General features: G+C 38.2%; 2 protein-coding genes across 2 annotated transcripts; both read right to left on the reverse strand.

The window, feature by feature from the left end:
* Nucleotides 1–7748: 7748 nt before the first annotated feature.
* On the reverse strand, nt 7749–16231 carry LOC120771464 (carbonic anhydrase 2-like). The gene is made up of 4 exons (XM_040099521.1): nt 16054–16231; nt 9302–9399; nt 8279–8635; nt 7749–8192 (listed from the first exon to the last, which is right to left on the reverse strand). Exons 1-4 carry the CDS (start codon nt 16229–16231, stop codon nt 7749–7751), a joined length of 1077 nt encoding a protein of 358 aa, XP_039955455.1.
* Nucleotides 16232–17223: 992 nt separating this feature from the next.
* Nucleotides 17224–18220, reverse strand: LOC120766275 (probable V-type proton ATPase subunit D 2). Its single transcript, XM_040091677.1, has one exon. It carries the CDS (start codon nt 18171–18173, stop codon nt 17343–17345), a length of 831 nt encoding a protein of 276 aa, XP_039947611.1. The 5' UTR covers nt 18174–18220; the 3' UTR covers nt 17224–17342.
* Nucleotides 18221–20583: the final 2363 nt, after the last annotated feature.

The following is a 20583-nucleotide window of genomic DNA, read 5'->3' on the forward strand; positions in this document are numbered from 1 at the left end:
AATATACTATATACTATACACTAATTGAACATAAATATACAAGTTAAAATTCATAATTAGCTCTTATTGTGCATTTATGCCTTATAAATATAATAGAGGGTAGCGCGACAGATTTATCACATTAATGATGATAACTCAAAATATTTAGTGATTACCCGCGGAAATTTTATTGTTTCACATTTGTTTGTTGTGTTTAACGTTGACTGTGTTTTGTTCAACAGTAAAAACGTGAAATTGTTACCGTCTTTTTGTAATTTTTAGTGAAAAATCTACAGTTTTCGTTATGTCGCGTAAATGTGTTAATAGTGCAGACAATTTTTGCTACATTTGTGGTAAGGTGACCCTTACTAACCAAAGATGCTCAATAACACAACGTTTAGAAACTGCTTACTTCCATTATTTCGGAATTAAAATTAAAAACCAACGCAAGTCGTGGGTACCACATTTTAGTTGCACAACTTGCTCCACAAATCTGATTAAGTGGCTAAACAAAAAGAAACGTTCATTGCCTTTTGGTGTACCAATGATGTGGAGGGAACCTACCAATCATGCGAATGACCCATCCAGCACGGTATATCACGAAAAAAGAAACGAAGCTGTACTATATGGAATCGATTTACCTGTTCCTCGACCTCCCGAAGAATACCAGCAAGATTCTGAAGAAGCGATTAATTCAATGGAAGTTGACTACAATGAGCCTACAACCTCACAATCGCCACAGTTTGTGGGTGACAATAATTTTTGTGACGAACCTCATAGAATTTCGCAAGATGAACTCAGCGACCTTATACGAGATTTAAATTTGCCAAAAGATAAAGCGGAATTACTAGGATCGAGACTTAAGCAATGGAATTTACTTCAACCGGATGTCAAAATCAGTTTCTACAGATATCGTCAGAAGAATTTGATGCCCTATTTCAAATCCGAAAAACAGCTTGCATTCTGTAATAACGTAAATGGCTTGATGAACGCTTTGAACATTGAATACCATCCACAGGAATGGCGGTTGTTCATAAACTCCTCAAAATTAAGTTTAAAAGCTGTTCTTCTCCATAATGGTAACACACAACCATCGATTTCGCACTACTAAAGAAAAATACGAAAATATGAAATTAATTTTAGATGCTATATCATACTCAGATCACGAATGGCAGATTTGTGGTGATCTAAAAGTCATAGCAATGGTGTTGGGTTTACAAATGGGCTATATCAAGTACTGTTGTTTTTTGTGTGAGTGGGATAGTCGGGCTAGCTCTTTACATTACATAAAAAAGATTGGAATGCTAGATTAAGCCTAAATGCTGGAGAAAAGAACGTCCAGCACCTTCCTCTACAACAAGGATGGACCAGCATTCAAATACCATCTTTATCGGACCTCAAATAAGAGAGATTCTAAAGGACCAAAACTTTGTTTCAGTTTTACAGGGATTTGAAAAAGAAGCATGGGAATGTTTCAGAGCGGTCGTTCATGGTTTTTTGGGCAATAAGAGAAAAAAGCCATGAAAATTATGTTGAACTTGTGAACAATCTCCTTCAAAAGTATCAACAGTTGGGTTGCAATATGTCCCTAAAAATTCATTTTCTTCACTCTCATCTTGATTTTTTCCCTTCTAACTGCGGTGATGTAAGTGACGAACAAGAAGAGAAAATCTTAATCAAATACTTTATTTTTTTTTTTAATTGTAATATTTCCAATTTTATATAAGTAAAAAGCAAAAAAATAATAGTAAATAATTATTTTATTTTTTTTTTATAAAATGTTTGTACTTTAACGTGTTACTAAAAGCCAAATTTTGTATATTAGGTATATTTCCAAAATAAGAGCTAATTCAAAAAACATATTCTTGTTTTCCTATTAAGTAACCTCAAAGCAATATAAAAATAAAGCATTCAATTGAAAGGCACACAAAAAGTTACATTTTGTAGACCAGTGAAATCAAGTTCTTGTAAGGAAGCATTTTTATTTGTGAAGAGTTATAATAGCTTCGGTGCTGCCGAATTTAACGTTTCTAGGGTATAATTAGTTTGTCACGAAGTTTGTAACACCCAGAAGGAAGCGCCGGAGACCCTATAAAGTATATATATAAGTGATCAGTATGTTGAGCTGAGTCGATTTAACCATGTCCGTCTGTCTGTCTGTATATATACGAACTAGTTCCTCAGTTTTTAAGATATCGTTTTGAAATTTTGTAAACGTCATTTTCTTTTCAAGAGTTTGCTCATTTGTCGAAACTGGCGACATCGAACCACTTTAACATATAGCTGCCATACAAACTGTACGATCGGAATCAAGTGTTTGCATGTGAAACTTTCTCATTTAACGATATATCTTCACGAAATTTGGTATGAGCTATCGTTTATAGAAATAATATAACATCGGAAGAAATTGTTCAGATCGCCTCACTGTAGCATATAGTTGCTATACAAACCGAAAGATTGGCATCAAGAGCTTGTATGGAAAACTTTCGCATTTGACGTGGTATCTTCACGAAATTTGATATGGATTACTGCTTAAGGTAATAACATAATCTCCGAAAAAATTGTCCAGATCGGATTACTATAGCACATAGCTTCCATACAAACTGAACACATAGTTATTAAAATAAATGCACCTGTGAAGGGTATATTAGCTTCGGTGCAGCCGAAGTTAACATTTTTTCTTGTTTTTTTTCAGTACCTTCTTGCTGTGTCTTAGCGTCCATTTTGAAATGATTTTAATCTCTCAAACCACTTTAAATTGCATTAAAAGGTCTCAACTTGCTCAACTAAAACGCGCAAACCTAACCCGCTAAGTCAATATTGTGCACCAAATGTATTTTTTTACTGCGCCGCAACTACTTATATAATACACATAAATGCACATGCTTTTATGGTAAATAAGTAAAGTCAAATAAATGTTGCGCATACCACCTGTGGTACCCTTATGTTTTATGTGTCTTTTGCTACGAACTAAAGCAAAGAGCAAAACGGTAAATATTTTAACATATTTAACAACGGCGAACGAAACAAACAGTGTCAACAAACATTAACTTTTACAACTGACTTACTTAGGCTTTTCAAAACGGTTGACTGTGGCATATGCACAGAAAGTCGAAAGCGTTGTGGCAGCGTGGGTATGAGCGAGCGTAGCGAGTTGGGTGCCAAATTGCACGAAAGCGAATGGAAATCGTTGATTTTTGAATAGATGAGAAATAAAATATATTCTTCGTGTTTAGATATTTTATTTTTTTAACTTGGAAATACGATTTTAGTATATCGAAAAATATTTCAAGAGTTTCTGTTAATTTTTTTAAATGTGCTCAATAATTTTTCATTCAAATTTAAATTGTGACTAAAATTTCTTTTATATTTTTTAGATGCCATGTTCGTACAGGCACGTTGCAGCCACATATACATATGAACTTGCGCCACTGAAAGTTTACACCGTGTTCTCGCAACCCTTGCTGTGCCATTTTGTTTATCCGGTTATTTTGTTGCAGATTTAACCGTAGATTATATAGCTGCAGAGACCACAGCCGAAACCTTCGTGGCTTCAGCAAACGCAGCTGCAATGGCAAATGGAAATTTGTATGAGCGCATATGGATGCAGTGAGTAACATTACAAACACACAAAAATAAGTTATGGGTGCGTATGCACTAGTCCGAGACTTACTTTGTTAAATGTACATGCTTCGTTCTATTTTTTACTCAAATACATATGTTTACTGGTATTTTGTGAAAAAGTCACCGCATTACAGAATATATTAGCATAGCTGGCACCCTAATGCTTTTGCTTGGCTAAGTATATTTCCCCGTTGTTTTGACCTTCTTTTGCTACTTTTAGGCAGTGAAATTGCTAAATTTTATGTTATTCATGTTTCCATAATAATTTATATTTTTTTCTTTTAAAGTATTTTTTGGTTGAAATCATATTGTAAAAATATTATTGTTTTAAACCACATGCTGCCTTTTTGCCATATGTTTATTAAATATTTAATAATCGCAATTTGTGTTTTGAGTGGTCACTTTACAACTACAAAAAACAACTGTAAGCAACTAACCAAATTTCTGCTATAAAATTGAGCTTTAGACCACTTCTTCTCATCGTCATAATAGTATTTCCATTTTGCACATTGGTTAATGCATTAATCTGTGCCATTTGATATGGTGCGAGAACTTTTTAGAGTATCTATAGTCTTTAATTATGCATAAGAAAAGTAAATGTTTGATCTTCTTCTTTATTGACGTAGACACCGCTTACGCGGTTATAATCGAGTTTACAACAGCGCGCCAGTCGTTTCTTCTTTTCACAACGTGGCGCCAATTGAAGATTCCAAGCGAAGCCAGGTCCTTCTCCACCTGGTCTTTCCAACGGAGTGTTCCTCTCTTTCCCCCGGCGGATACTGCGTCGAAAAGTTTCAGAACTGATAGCCGCTGTCTTTTAATTCGTGGCACTATGTCAATGTCGTCATATATCTCATACAGCTCATCTTTCCATCGAATGCGATATTCGCCGTGGCCAACTCTCAAAGGACCTTAAATCTTCCGCAGAACATTTCTCTCGAAAACTCGCAACGTCGACTCATCAGATATTGTCATCGTCCATGCCTCTGCACCACATAGCAAGATAAGAATATTGAGTGACTTATAGAGTTTGGTGTTTGTTCGTGGACGCGAGTGCGACGACTCTTTGTTTGATGATAGGAAATATTATATTTCGTCTTGCTCTCGTTCACTGCCAGACGCCTCTGCTTCGCTTCCTTATCAAGTTTGGAGAAAGCAGAACTGGCGCGGTTGTTGAGAGCAATGATATCGATGTCATCGGCGAACGCCAGCAGTTGTACACTCTTGTAGAATATTATATATTCCACATTTAGTTCGGCAGCTCGAATTATTTTCTCCAAGAGCAGATTGAAATAGGGAGTCGCCTTGTCTGAAACCTCGTACCAAACGGCTCAGAGAGATGCTTCTTTCAATTTACACAGCCGTAATAGTTTTGCGGGGATACCAAATTCAGACATCACGGCATAAAGGTAGCTTTTTTCCTGCTGTCAAGAGATAACGTGTGTCGATCCTCGTTTCACGGATCTTTTCCAAGATTTGGTGCATGGTGAATATCTGGTTAGTTGTAGATTTTCAAGGCCTAAATCAACACTAATAAAGTCCAATCAGTAATAAAGCATTAATATGTTGTAAATCAAAGAGGAAAACACTCGAATTTATTTTAGGGAAGAGTTATCACAAAAAACTGATCAAATAAAATATATGTATATACCGGCCTGAGGTTAAACAAGTGGCACTTGAGAAATGTTTCATACAACATTTTCGTTAGAATGGCCTTCAATCTTAAGTTTTGATGTCAGTTATAGACTACGAAAATCGAAATAGTGAATGAAACCTATATTGGGTTGTTAAAAATCAATATTATAAAAGGTATGTTCCACAGTAAACAGGACTTTTTGAATCTAGCACCCCCTGGTGGCGCCATCTATATGTCGACTGGTGCGTTAGAATCTGTTATCTTTATCGATGGTTCAGTGAAAATTTCATAATATTTCATTGATTGGAAGAGAAGTTATTGCATTTTTGGTGTCAGTATGTTTGTGTTATCGGTGCGCAAATAAGCTTCGAACAAAGAGCCAACATTAATTTTTTTTTTTTAATTGGTAAAACTTTTACCGAAACATTTCGATTGATGAAACGATGAAACAAGTTTATGGCGATGATTGCCTATCCTGTAACAGAGTGCACGAGTGGCTCAAAGTGGTTGTGGGAACATAAGTGATGATCAACATGTGTTCCAATCAAAATCCGTGGTCATCGGAAGTTCCGTCGAAACTGTGCATGAATTCATCAAAAATCAGCGGAAATCATCATTGAAATTCTTGGAAATGGAATTGAACATCTCCAAAACATCGATTTATTGCATTTTGTGTGTGCACGGTTTGTTCCGCACAAATTGGCTGACGATTAAAAATTGCTCAGAACTCAACATTCGAAGGACGCTTGTGACCGATTATTTGATCACAAATCACATTTTAACCATTAACCACTCCCCGTATTCATCTGATATGGCACCGTGCGACTTCTTCCTTTTCGGAAAAATGTATTTGATCATGAAAACAAAGCGTTATGCAGACGTAGAGGCCATTCAAAAGGCTTGCACCGACATATTGGCGGCCATACCGCCCAACGAGCTTAAACGCTTCTTCAACATGCTTTTGGACCGTGCAAAAAGCTGGTTCTGATGTATTGAAGCAGAAGAAGACTATTTTGAAGAGAATAAATTGATTTTGCCGGAAAAACCATTTGTTCTGTTGTTTTTTTTTAAAGTCCTGTTTACTTTGGAACGCACATTGTAAGTTCATATACTATATATCCCTCCTTATTGAACTTAATGTTTTCCACATACCAAGGGAACCTACATTCTCTCACGCGTAGTTCTACAAACTCTATTGAAGAACAAACTCTACTGGAGCCGAAAGCTCAAAATATAAACCGGAACTTTTGTACATTTGGCTCTCAGCCTTCATTCAGCTTTAAGTAATGGTAGCTAAATATAAAACTGAACACGAAAGAAGAATCGACATCAAGGTTTTCTTTGTTTTGGTTTATAGTGCTCATAATAGTAGCTGAATGAAGGGCTGAATACCAAAATTGGAAATTAATACCAGGGTTTTCAGTCAATTGGCTTCCAGTCCTTATTCAACTTCAGAAAATGTTATGCGAATAAAACGCTGAGTGCCCTAGTTGAAAATTTACATAGCAGTAGTTTTCCCTTTAGCTTGCGGTTCTTATTCAGCTTCAGAGAATGGTAGCTGAATGAGGCGCTGAATAACGAAATTGGAAATCCATACCAGATTTTTTGGTCTTTTGGCTTTCAGTCCTTATTCAGCTTCAGAGAATGTTAGCTGAATGAAGAGCTGCATGAAAAAGTCAGATTGAGTTACAGCCTAACAGTGTCTTCCTTGGTTGATTCGAGCTTAAGTGGACGTATTATCAATTAGTCTCGTCAAAGTTAGACAAAAATATGTAATATTTCACATGTGGGGTATTAATAAAGACAGACAAGTTCCTGTTATGTTTGTTACTCTTTCAGCTAAACTGATATTCATTTTATAACCATTATGTTTTTTTGTAACATTTGTCATACTTAACCTGATTATTAGTTTTAACTTAAGATCTAATAACTGGCTGTTGTTTGTATATCTTATTCGGTTGGTTGCATCAATTCCTTTAAAAAGCGGTTATGAAAATGCAAGTGTACACCAAGTTTTTCTTAGTTTCAACTAGTTGATCTTAAGATAAAATAGAAATCAACAGATAGATATGTAAGTTGTATACTCGAGTCTGATATAAATAGATAAACGCACCCTTCCTATTCGAATCAAAGATATGGAAAAGGCAGTCTGGTTTATTGAAATATAATTATTGGTTTAGCTGGGGTACAGCATAATTTTTGATTTCAAAGATGGCAGTAAACATGGGGGAAAAGTCCAAAAGCAAAACTTCAATCGACTTGTGGTGAATAGTGAAAGCATAAACACATGTTAAGAAATCTATTAAAATATATAGAAATTCTTGGATGTAAGAAATTGTAAGAATACTATTATTAATATTATATACTATATTTTTAGTATTTATTGTACATTATGTGAATAATAGTCAAGTATTCAGTATTTGCAAGCAAACTAATGTCAAGTGTCTCAATCAGTCTTAACTTTTTCAAAAAATTCTTCAATTCTTAAATTGCTGCGCTTTGCAGATTTTCACTTTCCATCATCACCATCATTCGCAACTGGCTCTCCCTGCGGCTTGAGTTTATTCAACAGCTCCCAATAGAGCGCCGATTGCACCGAGGACTCCAGCACTCTGCGTTTTTGACGCAGAACAACGCTTCGATTACCCTTCGCCTGCAGCGCGCGATAATTGTTCTCCAATGTAGCGCCATGACCATCGGACAGCCGGCGGAAGCGCTCCATTTGGCTGGGCGTAATTGTGATGGGATGCGAGAACACCACCCAAGTGACGGCCTGCGAGCAGGGCGGCGTAGTCAGCGAGCCAGCGTAAGTGTAAAACTCATCAACATCCATGTCGCCTAGTAAAACGGAGAGCAGAAAATTGTCAATTTCTGTGGAGCGATTGAATTCGGAAATGGATTCCAAAACATTTATGACTTCATTCAAGCCGACGAAATCCTCTGTGACATTTTCCTGCAGTGGAACATTTGCTTTATGTTTTTTTGTTTTTAGTTTTGGAATTATATATATGTATGTATGTATATATTTTACAAACTTACATTCACCGCGTACAGCACGGCCAGCACAGCCAAGCCGTCTTCGTGTTCGCGCGCTTCCTCCACTGTCGCATATTTGATATTCCGATGCAGCAAATGCATTTCCATCGAGTAGCGTTCACTGTCGAGCACATGCTCGGAGCCATGCGAGTCGATGGAACCCCAATGAAAGTGCAAACTCTCCATTATGTAAGTCGTGCCGTTCTGCAGTGGCCCGCCAACGATGTAAGCGCTATCGAGTCTCGTCGTGGGCAATTGTATATTCGCCGTGTGTCCGTTATTCTCACTTCGCACCGCTTTCTTGTAGGGCACGTCAAAGTGTATGAATTTCAACGACGGTAGGTCATATGATATAACGGCCTGTGTATAAATAAAAAAAATTAAAAATTTATAGCAAGTCAAATATAATTTATAGCAAGACCAAGACAATACTTGTGTCACGTATTGTTTGTCATTAGTGCTTGACTTCCGGTTTGAAATTCTTTAAAGTCATTTTATGGTTTTACTGTGTTAAATGTCTAAGTGATACAAAGAAGTTTTTTTTTTTTAAGAAATAAAATCATGCGTTTTTGCTCGCCTCTTTTATGAACATTTTATTACCCATTGACAAACTAAGATTTACACTGAGTGTTGTCTGTGGTCAAGATTTGGCTAATTCGCGATAAAAACCACTAATTTGGTGCGCTTATCTCGTGCCTTAAGTTTTCTGAGAAACCTGGTCTTATCGATTTAGCTTTTAAGTCGGTCATAAAAGAATAATATCATTAGTTATATAGATGGCAATCATAAAAAAACAACAACAGTTCGTATAATATGAGTTTAGAAGAATTATTGCGTAGAGACAGAAATGAGGGCGAAAGTTTTTATGCATGGGAAAAAGATTCTTTGCATTTCACATCAATGTGGTTTACCCTAAAAGGCTTCTACATTGCTTGACACAAATTTCTTAAATCTTGTATATATGTATATGTTTTTTTGGAAAAATAAGTCAAACAGAAGCACAAGTGACAGTGCCAAGCGCCTCACCTCATTAGAGTTTAGTTCAATCGGTGATTGACGATTAAAGCTGCATTGCCGAAAATCGTCATACCATTTGGATTGATGCTCGTAGTCGAACTCACTGCCTGAAAACAATAAGAAGATAGTTATAATAATGCTTGTTATATATTTTCTGTGAAAAGTATAGCTTTTACAATGTTTTCATATCTAAAATTCTTTTCGATAAATAATTTTTATGCATTTATGGTTAGTTTGAATTATGTTTTACTTGATGACTGCTCCAGTAATCACACTTAGACAGTCAAGAAAGAAGTGCTGAAATAACTCCACTTCGTTTATACAGCGTTTGCAGCTGATGCGCCAATTAGGTCCCCACAATTAGAAAAAAGCAAGCCTTACTGTTGGCAAAGAGCTCACTGGATCGTATGCGATCGATTTTTGGATCTTGCGACAGCGCAAGATCCGAAACGCATGTACAGATGGTGACTCAGCTATGGTCAAGTTCACGCAAAGCCCAGCTATACTGTAGTAGAAGACACGTGGAGAGAGAAGTGTCGATCCGTTCGATTTCTACTGATCTTGCTTGCCAGCTGATCAACTTTACAGTTGGTTGTGGTTCTGCTGTGACCTGGCACTTATTGAAGCCTTATTACAATATTATTCCTCCCCTTGATAACGAGGTCAGGTATTTCTTAACAAGACTTGAATGGAGCGTTAATGAGCTTAAGACTGTATCGCCGCCCTGCTTTCAAAGTGGATAGTTATACTCTCATTCCGAGCTGTAAATCTAGCGCTACCTTATTGGCAGCAACCTCGGCTTGAAAAATACTGCAATGGTCAAGAAGTATGAAACTGTAGATGATAGAGAGCTCCCGATAATATACCCCTTTACCTCCAAGCTTTGAATCATTCGCAATTAAGCTTACTGTCCCTCTTCTACTACGGCTTCTACCCAACAATAGTTTCCTCGCAGTTATGTGGTCAGAGAAAAAGCCGGTAGAATTTGGTTTGGCGACTCCATGATCCAAGAGATATTTGTTTAGAAACCCAGATTATTTAAGTCTGATAACAACTCTCGCCAATATTGATATCATCGGCCTCAAACCCGCGCCGTTAGTTCTGCTTTCTCCAGACTGGACAAGGAAGCAAAGCAGATGGGTCTGGTAGTGAACGAGGGCAAGACGAAATATTTCCTGTCATTAAACAAACAGTCGTCACACTCGCGACTTGGCTCTCACGTCACTGTTGACAGTCATATCTTTGAAGTTGTAGATATTTTCGTATATTTGGAAACCAGCATAAACACCACCAACAATGTCAGCCTGGAAATCCAACGCAGAATAGCTCTTGCCAACAAGTGCTACTTCGGACTGAGTAGGCAATTGAAAAGTAAAGTCCACTCTCGACGAACAAAAGCCAAACTCTATAAGTCGCTCATAATTCCCGTCCTGCTGTATGGTGCAGAGGCTTAAACGATGACAGCAACCGATGAGTCGACGTTGCGAGTTTTCGAAAGAAAAGTTCTGCGGGAGATTTATGGTCCTTTGCGCATTGGCCACGGCGAATATCGCATTCGATGGAACGATGAGCTGTATGAGATATACGACGACATTGACATAGTTCAGCGAATTAAAAGACAGCGGCTACGCTGGCTAGGTCATGTTGTCCGGATGGACGAAAACACTCCAGCTCTGAAAGTATTCGACGCAGTACCCGCCGGGGGAAGCAGAGGAATAGGAAGACCTTCACTCCGTTGGAAGGACCAAGTGGAGAAGGACCTGGCTTCGCTTGGAATATCCAATTGGCGCCACGTAACGAAAAGAACAAACGACGGGCGCGCTGTTGTTAACTCGGCTATAATCGCCTAAGCGGTGTCTACGCCAATTAAGAAGAAGAACAACTCTCGCGGTCCTACACCTTCCGGTAATATATGTGGGCACTACATGCTAAATGGCATTCAGGCCCATGATTGGAGTAGCAAGTATTGCTCTCGAGCTCCTTTGCAAGTATGGTATTTTCTAAGGTTCTCTACCACACAATGACTCCATAGCATATAATGGGCTCGACTAAGGTGTCGCAGAGTCAGAGGACTACTTTCGGTGAGAGACCTCACATTTTACCGATGGCTGCTAAGCAGCAGTACAAGGCAATCAAAGCCTTATATACTTTCTCTACGATATTCGGCTTACATGAAAAATTCTTGTCTAAAACGAGCCCTAAATTCTTCACTATATACACAGGTGGCAGCCGAACAAATTTGCTCCGAGTTATTTTTTTGAAAACACAGAATGATTACACTGCACACAAGAACACAGTAAATAATTTTTAAGTGTATTTTATATTTTTTGTGCAGTTAATACTTTCTTTTCATGAACACTAACATAACTCACGCACCATTAACAGCTGTATGCGCCACTGAAATGCAGAAAACAAGGAATATGTGGCATTTTCTGTACATCTTCACTGCGTAAAACTTTACTTTTATTTCGTAAAGTGAATTTCAATTGATATCTTTTAACGAAAAACCACGAAATTCTCATATGAAAAATATGTTCTTCCTCAATTCACTTTCAGCTCTGAACTAAGAATGACAAGGCCAAATCGCTGCTTAGAGAAATTTATACCAGTCACTAGCGCTCAATCAAGCGCGCATTTCACCAACTCATTGTCTGGACATTTGTTGCTCTTTTTTTATCAAAATATCAATGGAGATATCAGCGTCATTCTGAGATCCGCGCAATCAAAGGTGTGTAGCGTGTAACGGTATCTAAGGCAACCACAATAATAATAAAGTTATAAAATGTATCCAAATAGCAAAAAAGGTAAATATATAACTGAAGTGTGCTTGTCAGCCAGGTGATAAAACAAACATAGACATCATCATAACTACAAACGCATGACTTCCAGCCGCTGATTTTATTAGATTTTTATTAATTTGGGGAAAAAATTCCACTCAATAAAGATATACATATAAAGCATGTGTGTAAGTATGTCTTGCATACAAAGAAGAAATGAGAAAGCAAAAGCAAAATGTGCAGCCACGAGTTTGTTGTACCTACATATCTATATCTAGTTAAGACACAAATAGCTACATATAAACGTAAAATAACGTGTATGTTAATACAGTTAGCTAATTTTTGTTTAACCGTTATTATATGTATTATATTAAGAGGTGTGTCTCTAATGTTTCATTGACTTCAACAGCGCAAAAAGCTTGGTTAGCCAAAATGAGCTGTGAGATAAAGATATCTACTTGTACATAGTTACATAAATAATTATATTTTTTAATAATTTTATTTCATTCTTGGTAAATAACGCTAATAATGCTTTTAAGATTTACTTCTTTGAATTGTTTAAGCTATTTCTGCTGAAACTAGTGGCCTGTTTTTTCATAAGCTGTCGCTCTTTCGATTGTAACGGGTCAGCCAAATAGAGGTACTTTTATCAATAGCCTTTTTTTGACAGATAAAGCGTGAGTCGTGTCAAGCTGTCATAATATTTAAGCTCAGTACTGTTTGGCATTTCATCATGGAAAGATTTACGCCTAAACAACGTTTACGTTCAAATTTATTTCGAAAATTCACGTTCTGTAAAAAATGAATCCGCGCGCTTCGTTCAACTTATGGTCAATATAACCGGCCTACTGAGCCTACTAGATATTTGCAACAACATCACCCAGTTTGAGACCAAACATTTATTATTGGATAATATGAATACAGGAAGACCCTGGAGAGTCGATTCGGCGCCGTTCGCAGCAATTTGCTTTGACGTATGGAATGACTTGGCGCATTTTATGTGGAGATCTTAAATTGAAAGCGTACAAAAAACAGGTTGGACAAGAACTGAAGGCGCTCGACCTTTCCCAACGTTTTCGAGCCAAATTTTGTTCAGCGATGAGGCTAATTTCTGGCTCAGTGGATATGTAAAAAAGCAAAATTGTAGCACTTGGGGGGAAGTGCAATCTGAAAAGATTCCATTTTATCTAGCAAAAACAAATTTTTCTTCAGAAATGATGCCAATCAGAACGTAACCGTTAATCGCGCCATGATAACCGAATATTTGATGCCTGAAATTGACATTTGGTTTGAACGAGACGGTGTCATTTCCCATACATCGCATCAATCAGTGGATTTATTGAGAGAACACTTTAGTTACCAGATAATTTCACATTTCGAGTCGGTCGATTGGCCACTAAGAACGAGCGGTACCACACCGTTAGAGTTTTTATTATGGGTATAAGTATGTAAAGTCTGAAGTCTATGCGGACGATCCCACTTCGATTCAGGCCTTGGAGCAAAACATCATGCATGTCATTCGCCAGTTACCAGTGAAAGGCTCAAACGAGTCATTGAAAATTGAACTCAAGGGATGGACCGTCTGAGACGAAGCCGCGGTCAAGATTTGGAAAAGATAATCTTCAAAAATTTATGCTAAAAAATGTTCTTTCGAATTATGATAAACATTCCCCATTAAATTGGAAATTTCTGTATTTTGCTTTTAAAAAGTAGGGAAGCTCGCAATGGATCACCCTTTATAAATAATTACATTTTTTGCTAAATTTTATTACATTCTTGATAAATAATACTTTCTTAAACAAATAACTTAGGTTCTAAGATTTACTTCTTCGAAAGACTTAAGCTATTTCCGCGGAAACTAGTCGATAGTTGTTTGTCATGAACTGTCAACAACTTTTTGAGAGCTATGTTCTATAGAAATAGTGCTGGCAATTGTCAGTCAGTTTGTAGAGTACAATGTATTAACCGGCTTCAATATATGTTTTGTGGTAACAGTGGCATTAAACTATAAATAAGCTTGAGTTCCGATTATGTAAATATAGCATATACTATGGACTTAGATGTTGCTTTTGCCCTAGAAATGCTATCGGTAGAATGGGTGCGGGTCGGTGCTCCTGTATCCTCTTGTATTCTACTGCTAGCTGGCTAGGCTCCGTGGAAGATTGGTCAGCGCTGGGCCACCATCGGTACAAGCCTTTTGGCCCAAGAATGATCGCAAGAGATCTAGTGATCTCCTTGCCCTCAGTAAGGCTAGTCTTTCCCTAATTGTGAGGCTTTTAACAAGCCATTGCTCTATTGGCGTCCATGCTGCAAGGTTGGAAATCTTACCAGAGGCCATTTGCAGAAGCTGTACAAAAGAAGATGAGGTGAAAAAAACTCAACACTTCCTTCTAGGCTGTCCGGGTTTGGGAGGTCAAGACTTAAACACTTGGGAGCGCATACCTTCAGACATCACACCGAACTGGCGGAAATAATATCTAAAATATTTTTATCGAGGAATCTTTAAAACACACTCAAAAAACTATATTTCTAAGTGGGCTTAATATTTTAAATGAAATAAAAAACGGAATCACGGTAAAGCTATTACCACGGGTTAGACTTTCGAAAAATGCGAAGAAAATATGCAGATTTCATAAAGAACAAGCTAATATAAGCATTCGACAAGTTTTAAATCGCAAGTATTGCGTAATCTATTTTATGCATTACTTAATTTATTGGCTGAGAACATAATGTATGCCTAAATTGAATGGAGCTTGCTTGAAAATGAAAACTATGATTGCAGTTATAGCCTCAAAAATCACATCAATTCTATTATTGATTAGAGGGAACAAGAAAAAGGGGAAGGAAACTGCACACGGAGTGAAGAAATTATTAATTTTTAGAATTTAATGTAAGCATTCCTGGAAATTTTCCCTTTGTGGTAATACTTATTACATGTATCTTGCAAAATTAATAAAAATTCTCATATTTTATGACATATCATGTCGGCCACTGCTTTCGCCATAAAATTTATAATATATGCTTTTATATTAATATTCATCGCCGTGTGCTACTGCTTTGGAATATGAATAAAGAAATTCATTTGAACTGCAGCACTTGCCTCGCTTGTAAGTACATGAAGCATATGTCAAGATATATGACCACATCAGCTGCTACAAAATGCTATTAAGGCAGTCATGAGCAGCCTCACATGCGTTCAAACTATTTATTTCGCACGTAATGTGGATACATGCAATAACATTGATGGGGATACATTATGATATATGTGTGCGTGCAGCTGGCAGTGTTGCCACTGAAGAGTGCAAAGCGACTAAAGTCACACACACACATATGGCAATGTTGGTAATAGGTACCCCGTATATACATAGGAGTGCACAAATCTGGCTTACTACCATATTTATCGCTCAAAGTGCTTTGCTTCACCATTTAATAAATTTGCAGTTGCAGTAGTAGCTTCAATTGCTGTCGCAAATTGCAATTTTGTTGCATAAAAATCAAATTTGAGCAGCTGCGTTTCTTATTAGCCTACCAGATTAACTTAACATAATCTAACTAGCCAATTAGGGGTCCTAAAAGGTTTAATCAGGCCCTCTTTCAAGATAGAAATGCGCTTAGTATTGTTTCTATTATCACCAAGTCTACGGGCTCGTAAAATACTTCTACAAGTTATTAATGAAGAAGACCTTATACACAAAATGCTTAGAGCCTGCCACAAATTTATTGAGGCGGTTAATATCAATCCCCTCAAGTATCCGGGTTCGCAAAAAATATGTCAACCGAGATGTCTCAACTTTAGTCTGGCGAAAGCTGAACAGTGGAGGAGAAAGTGTCTCGATGTTGTCACCTCATCTTCCTCATTGAAACTTTGATAACTGGCGACCTCCAAAATCTTTACCCTCACCGAGTGGGTGTCAATGGAATAGTGACTAGTAAAAATTCAAATCATTGCGGCGATGTGAGCCTTGCTAAAAGCTATCAATGCACCTTTTACATTCCACTCTGAGCCAAAAGTCTTTTCATTGGAGGAGCTCGAGTGAAGCTTGAGTATGCGAAGAAAGGATAAGCTCAGCTCGTGGTCATCCTGATGGATTTTACGTATGGGCGCTTTTTCTTGCGAGCTCATCGGATTAACATTTCCTACGATTTCGTTGTGCCCAGGCATCTGAACAATTTGAAAGTAGCTTGACGCTAGATACTGAAGGATGGGGTCATGTGTAGAAGTTCACGCAATTGAGGAAAGTTGCCATTCATTTGGAAGTGGCCAGAAGCGACTCAAGCAGTTCAGGACTTCAGGTATTAGTCCGAGTATTCTCTGGGTAGTCAAAAACATCCGTGTGAAGGCGAGCTAAAGTGAGAAGGTGAACCAACTCTCCGCAGGATTGTGGACTGGGTTAAGGATTTGCCACGTAAAAAACGCCCCCAATGATGATATAGTGAGGTCAACATTCCTTAACTTGCTTCGAGCTTACAGTTAGCAAGCTTAAAGCCCTTACAGCTGTGTAGTGACTTTGCAATCAAAGTGGATGCATACCTCTCGAAAGAAAGGACTGCTGTTACCTTGATGGCTGCCACTCCTGCTTGAAAGTCATTACAATGGTCTGAAACAAAAGTTGATTGAGAGCTCCCGGCAGAAGACTCCACCTCCAATCGTTCCCTTGAGCTTCGATTTATCCATGAAAAGGCTCACCGCACCTCTACTCCAGCAACTCCACCTCATCCACTTATCTCTCGGAGATATGTAAGCGGCGAATTTGCCGCTAGTAGTAGGTTCCGTGGTGCAGTGGTCGTAGTTATCAGGGATGCAATTGAAGTGAGGGGTTTTCCAAATGCTCCTCTCGGGGAGCCCAATTGGAGTGCCAATGAAGACCGCTCTTTAACCCATTTTAGGTGTTTAGCGAATGGGGCTTTATCGACCGCCATTCGCCAGACATCATAGGTCAGTATTGGCTTAACTACGGCTTCGAAAAGTCGAAGCACAACTTTCAGTGAGAGACCCTAAAATTTCCAAACAGCTCCTTTAAGAGAATATAAGGCAAGCAATTTACCCTCTCCTCAACATTAGGCTTCCGTGCTAGTGCCAAGTACTTCACCTTATCGACAGGCTGAATTCGAGAGCAAGAAAGAAGAAGAAATGTCTAGTTCATAAAGCGCGTATATATTTTCGAAATTCTCAGTGCTTCTGCATTTTAATGTTCATTCAGTACTATGTTCAAGTATTAAAGTGAAAGTAATTTCTGTTTTTCCCATACCATTTCGCGCCCATAAATAACAATTCAATATAATGGCCCGTCCTCACTGTCCTCCTCTTTTGCATCTGACACATCCGCGGCGTCATCGAATTTCTTCATATCAAAATCTTCTACTAGGCTAGGTAACGAAATAGATTTCGTTCTCTGAAATTCTATCTTTTCGAGTTCGGCCTTCTGTTCGGCTGACAAATGCTTCATCTTGAGCAGTAGTGCAAACTTCTCTTTTCGGCTGCGTTGTTTCGCTTGCGAACGCTTCAAGCGATAGAAATCTTCACGTTCATATTCCTCCAGTTCGTCGCGTATATAGTTAACGGTATTGTGAAAACGCGGCAGCACCACATATTCCAAACCGTTGACCCGCATATTATTGTGACGCACACCATCGCGCAGCGTATTCACCGAGTACTCGAGCGAAGCGAGTGTGACGAGTGTACGTACGGCGTCTTGAAAGTTCTCACGCACGACTTCCACTTGTTCACCGCCACGCGACAAGCCGGTTAAAGGAAAACTGGCCGGATTATCGACGAACAGCTGGAATTGTGGCAGCAGTATGCCTGCTACCCTGGCATTTCTTATGCGCATATAAATGTCCGCTTTGTCGATCTGCATTAGTTCGCAGGCCCGCATGTCGGCGTCGAGGAAGTTCGCTTTTGCCATCGAAAATATTGCTTCGGCCATCACCTTATCCACTACTTCGCGAGCGGCTTCCAAATCAGCTGTCAGTTCGCGTAGTTTCATTTCGAGTGCATCGCGTCTCCGCTTGAGCAAATTCAGGCCTCTTGACGCGGCTACAATGCGCTGTTTCATAAGCACGAGATTGGCGCGCGAGGGAAAGATGTTGACGCGATCTTGCATTTTTAGGTATCTGTTGTGCGGTGACTTCTTTCAGTTTTCTGCTTTCTTCTGTTTCTATTTGACGCGTCTTAGAAAATATACATAAATGTGATGAAATGAAATTTGTTTTCTTAGGTAAATTGTTTCAATATTTTACGAAGTTGAGTGGTTTTTATTTTCTCACTCTGCATCGTTAGTAAATGAAGTCGAGTTTCTTACAACATCCGCAAACGCAGGTAAATTAACTTTCGCTAAGACATTGTTATATTTGTTCTCTTATCTCTTATCATAAAATGTTGGTTTCGGAATAAATATTTACTTTATTAAGAGCACTTAAATGTTCAATATGATCCATCATCGATAGGGATGGAGTAGCTTCGAGCAAACGAAACCATTGGTATTCGGAAAAGACAAAAAAACAGCTGGTATAATGAGGAGTACCGTATCACTGTGGAGAGAAAACAGACTGTCCACCTCGGAACATAACATCAGGAGATGGTGAACCCGAATCCACAATCGATGACGATGGAGCGAACGTTCCATTGCCCGACCATAAAAAAGTACAACAAAGCTGTGGAGGCCAATGGGTTGCCGGCCGAGCTATTCAAATACGGCGGCGAAAAATTGATAAGGAGCATTGATATCAAAGCTGCTCGACAGCATGAAAAGGAGCTGCCTTTATTCCGCGATGTCTGAATTTGGCATCTCCGGTAATACGGCTATGAAAACTGACGTTGAGCAATATCAAAAGCTCCGTCAGGATCGGGAAAGATCTCTCCAAGCTTGGAACCAGCATTAGCACCAACATCAACGTCAGCTTAGAAATCAAACGCAGAATAACTCTTACCAATAGGAATTCATTTTTCATGTTTTCAAAAAGTTGTCACAGTTTTATTAAAATATAAAGAGTCGTTTTCAAGCTCCAGTGGTCACCAGTTCAAATACCTGCTGTTAGACGTTCCAGAGCGCCCGAAAATGCATTGCTAATTACTTAATCTGCCGGATTTATTTAAAATTTTCCGAGAATATTTCCAAAAATTTATTCGTCGTTGTCAATTGCTCATCAGATGTTGCCATCGTCTATATTTCTACACCATATAGAGGTCGGTGATGATGAGTGGCTTGTAGAATTTGGTCTTTGTACGCCCAGCGAGGACCTTATTTCTCAATTGCATAGTCAGTTCAAAGCATCACTTATTGGCAAGAGTTATTCTGCGTTGGATTTCGAGGCTGACATTTTCGTTGCTGTTAATGCTAGTTCCAAGAGAGACGAAATTATCTACGACTTCGAAGTTCGGTTGCTATGGCCACTGATATTGATATCATGGCATAAGACAGCAGTTGGACACTTTTGTAGAAGATTGTACCTTCTCTATGCAGCTCTGCAACTCGAATTATTTGCTTCAGCAGTGATTAAAGAAGTTTCACGATAGGAAGTCGCCTTGTCTGAAACCTCATTTGGTATCAAACGGCTTGGAAAGGTCCTTACCGATCTTGACGGAGCTTTTGGTATTGCTCAACGTCAGTTAACACAGCCGTATTAGTTTTGAGGGTATGAATTAACTGAAAAAATATGTTACTTAGTAAAGGGCGTGTGCTCTTTAGAATTTAAATTAAATTTGTTTTTGATATCGCTTTATCACTCCCTACAATTAGTTCCGAAATATAGTAAACAAAGTTTTTATATAAAATAGAGAAAGAGAGAGAGAGAGCAAAAGAGGAATATACACCAATACTACTTCTAGCATATTTACAGCTTCATGCCCTGTAGAAAAGTATAGGTGCTAGAAAGGCTGTTTATTATTTTCCCTTATGTACATAAAATTTTTGTAAATCTATGTTATGAAAATCTCAAAAGTATTAATATTAAATTCTTTTCTCTAAACCAGTGACTTTGAAATTGGATATGTATATATAAAGCACTGTCGCATTCCCTGCCGACAATTACTCATATGTATGTAGTTTCACCGGCTCACTGCTGACGTCGCAAAAGTGGGTTGCCGCCAGTCTTAATATATTATTTACGACATTTTAATGGAGAAAAATGTTTAGACTCATAAAATATATGAGGTGAAAAAGCGGGTTTTCTTAGGGCAAGGCACAGCATGAGCGAATGAAACAAATGGCGAGAAAAGACAGCGCAGCCAACAAAGCAATTATTCTTTTGCGCCAGAGGAAGCAGCGTAAGTGAATAGGCCAGATTGTGGGAAATTTAATGAAATATGGCACAGAGCCATACAAATGCCCTTAATTATGTTTGAATACGTAAATATAACTATTCAGGTAATGGGTAAAAATGGCGTAACAACATAAATATAATACATTGAAACTTGTTGATTGCTTGCGACTCACCCTATACTTTAAGAGCACAATAAAGTGTTGATTATTATTATTTTCTTTGACCTTTTCCTGAAAATTTGAGGCAATGTAT

The sequence above is a fragment of the Bactrocera tryoni genome, chromosome 1 (assembly GCF_016617805.1).
Source record: "Bactrocera tryoni isolate S06 chromosome 1, CSIRO_BtryS06_freeze2, whole genome shotgun sequence".
NCBI lineage: Eukaryota > Metazoa > Arthropoda > Insecta > Diptera > Tephritidae > Bactrocera > Bactrocera tryoni.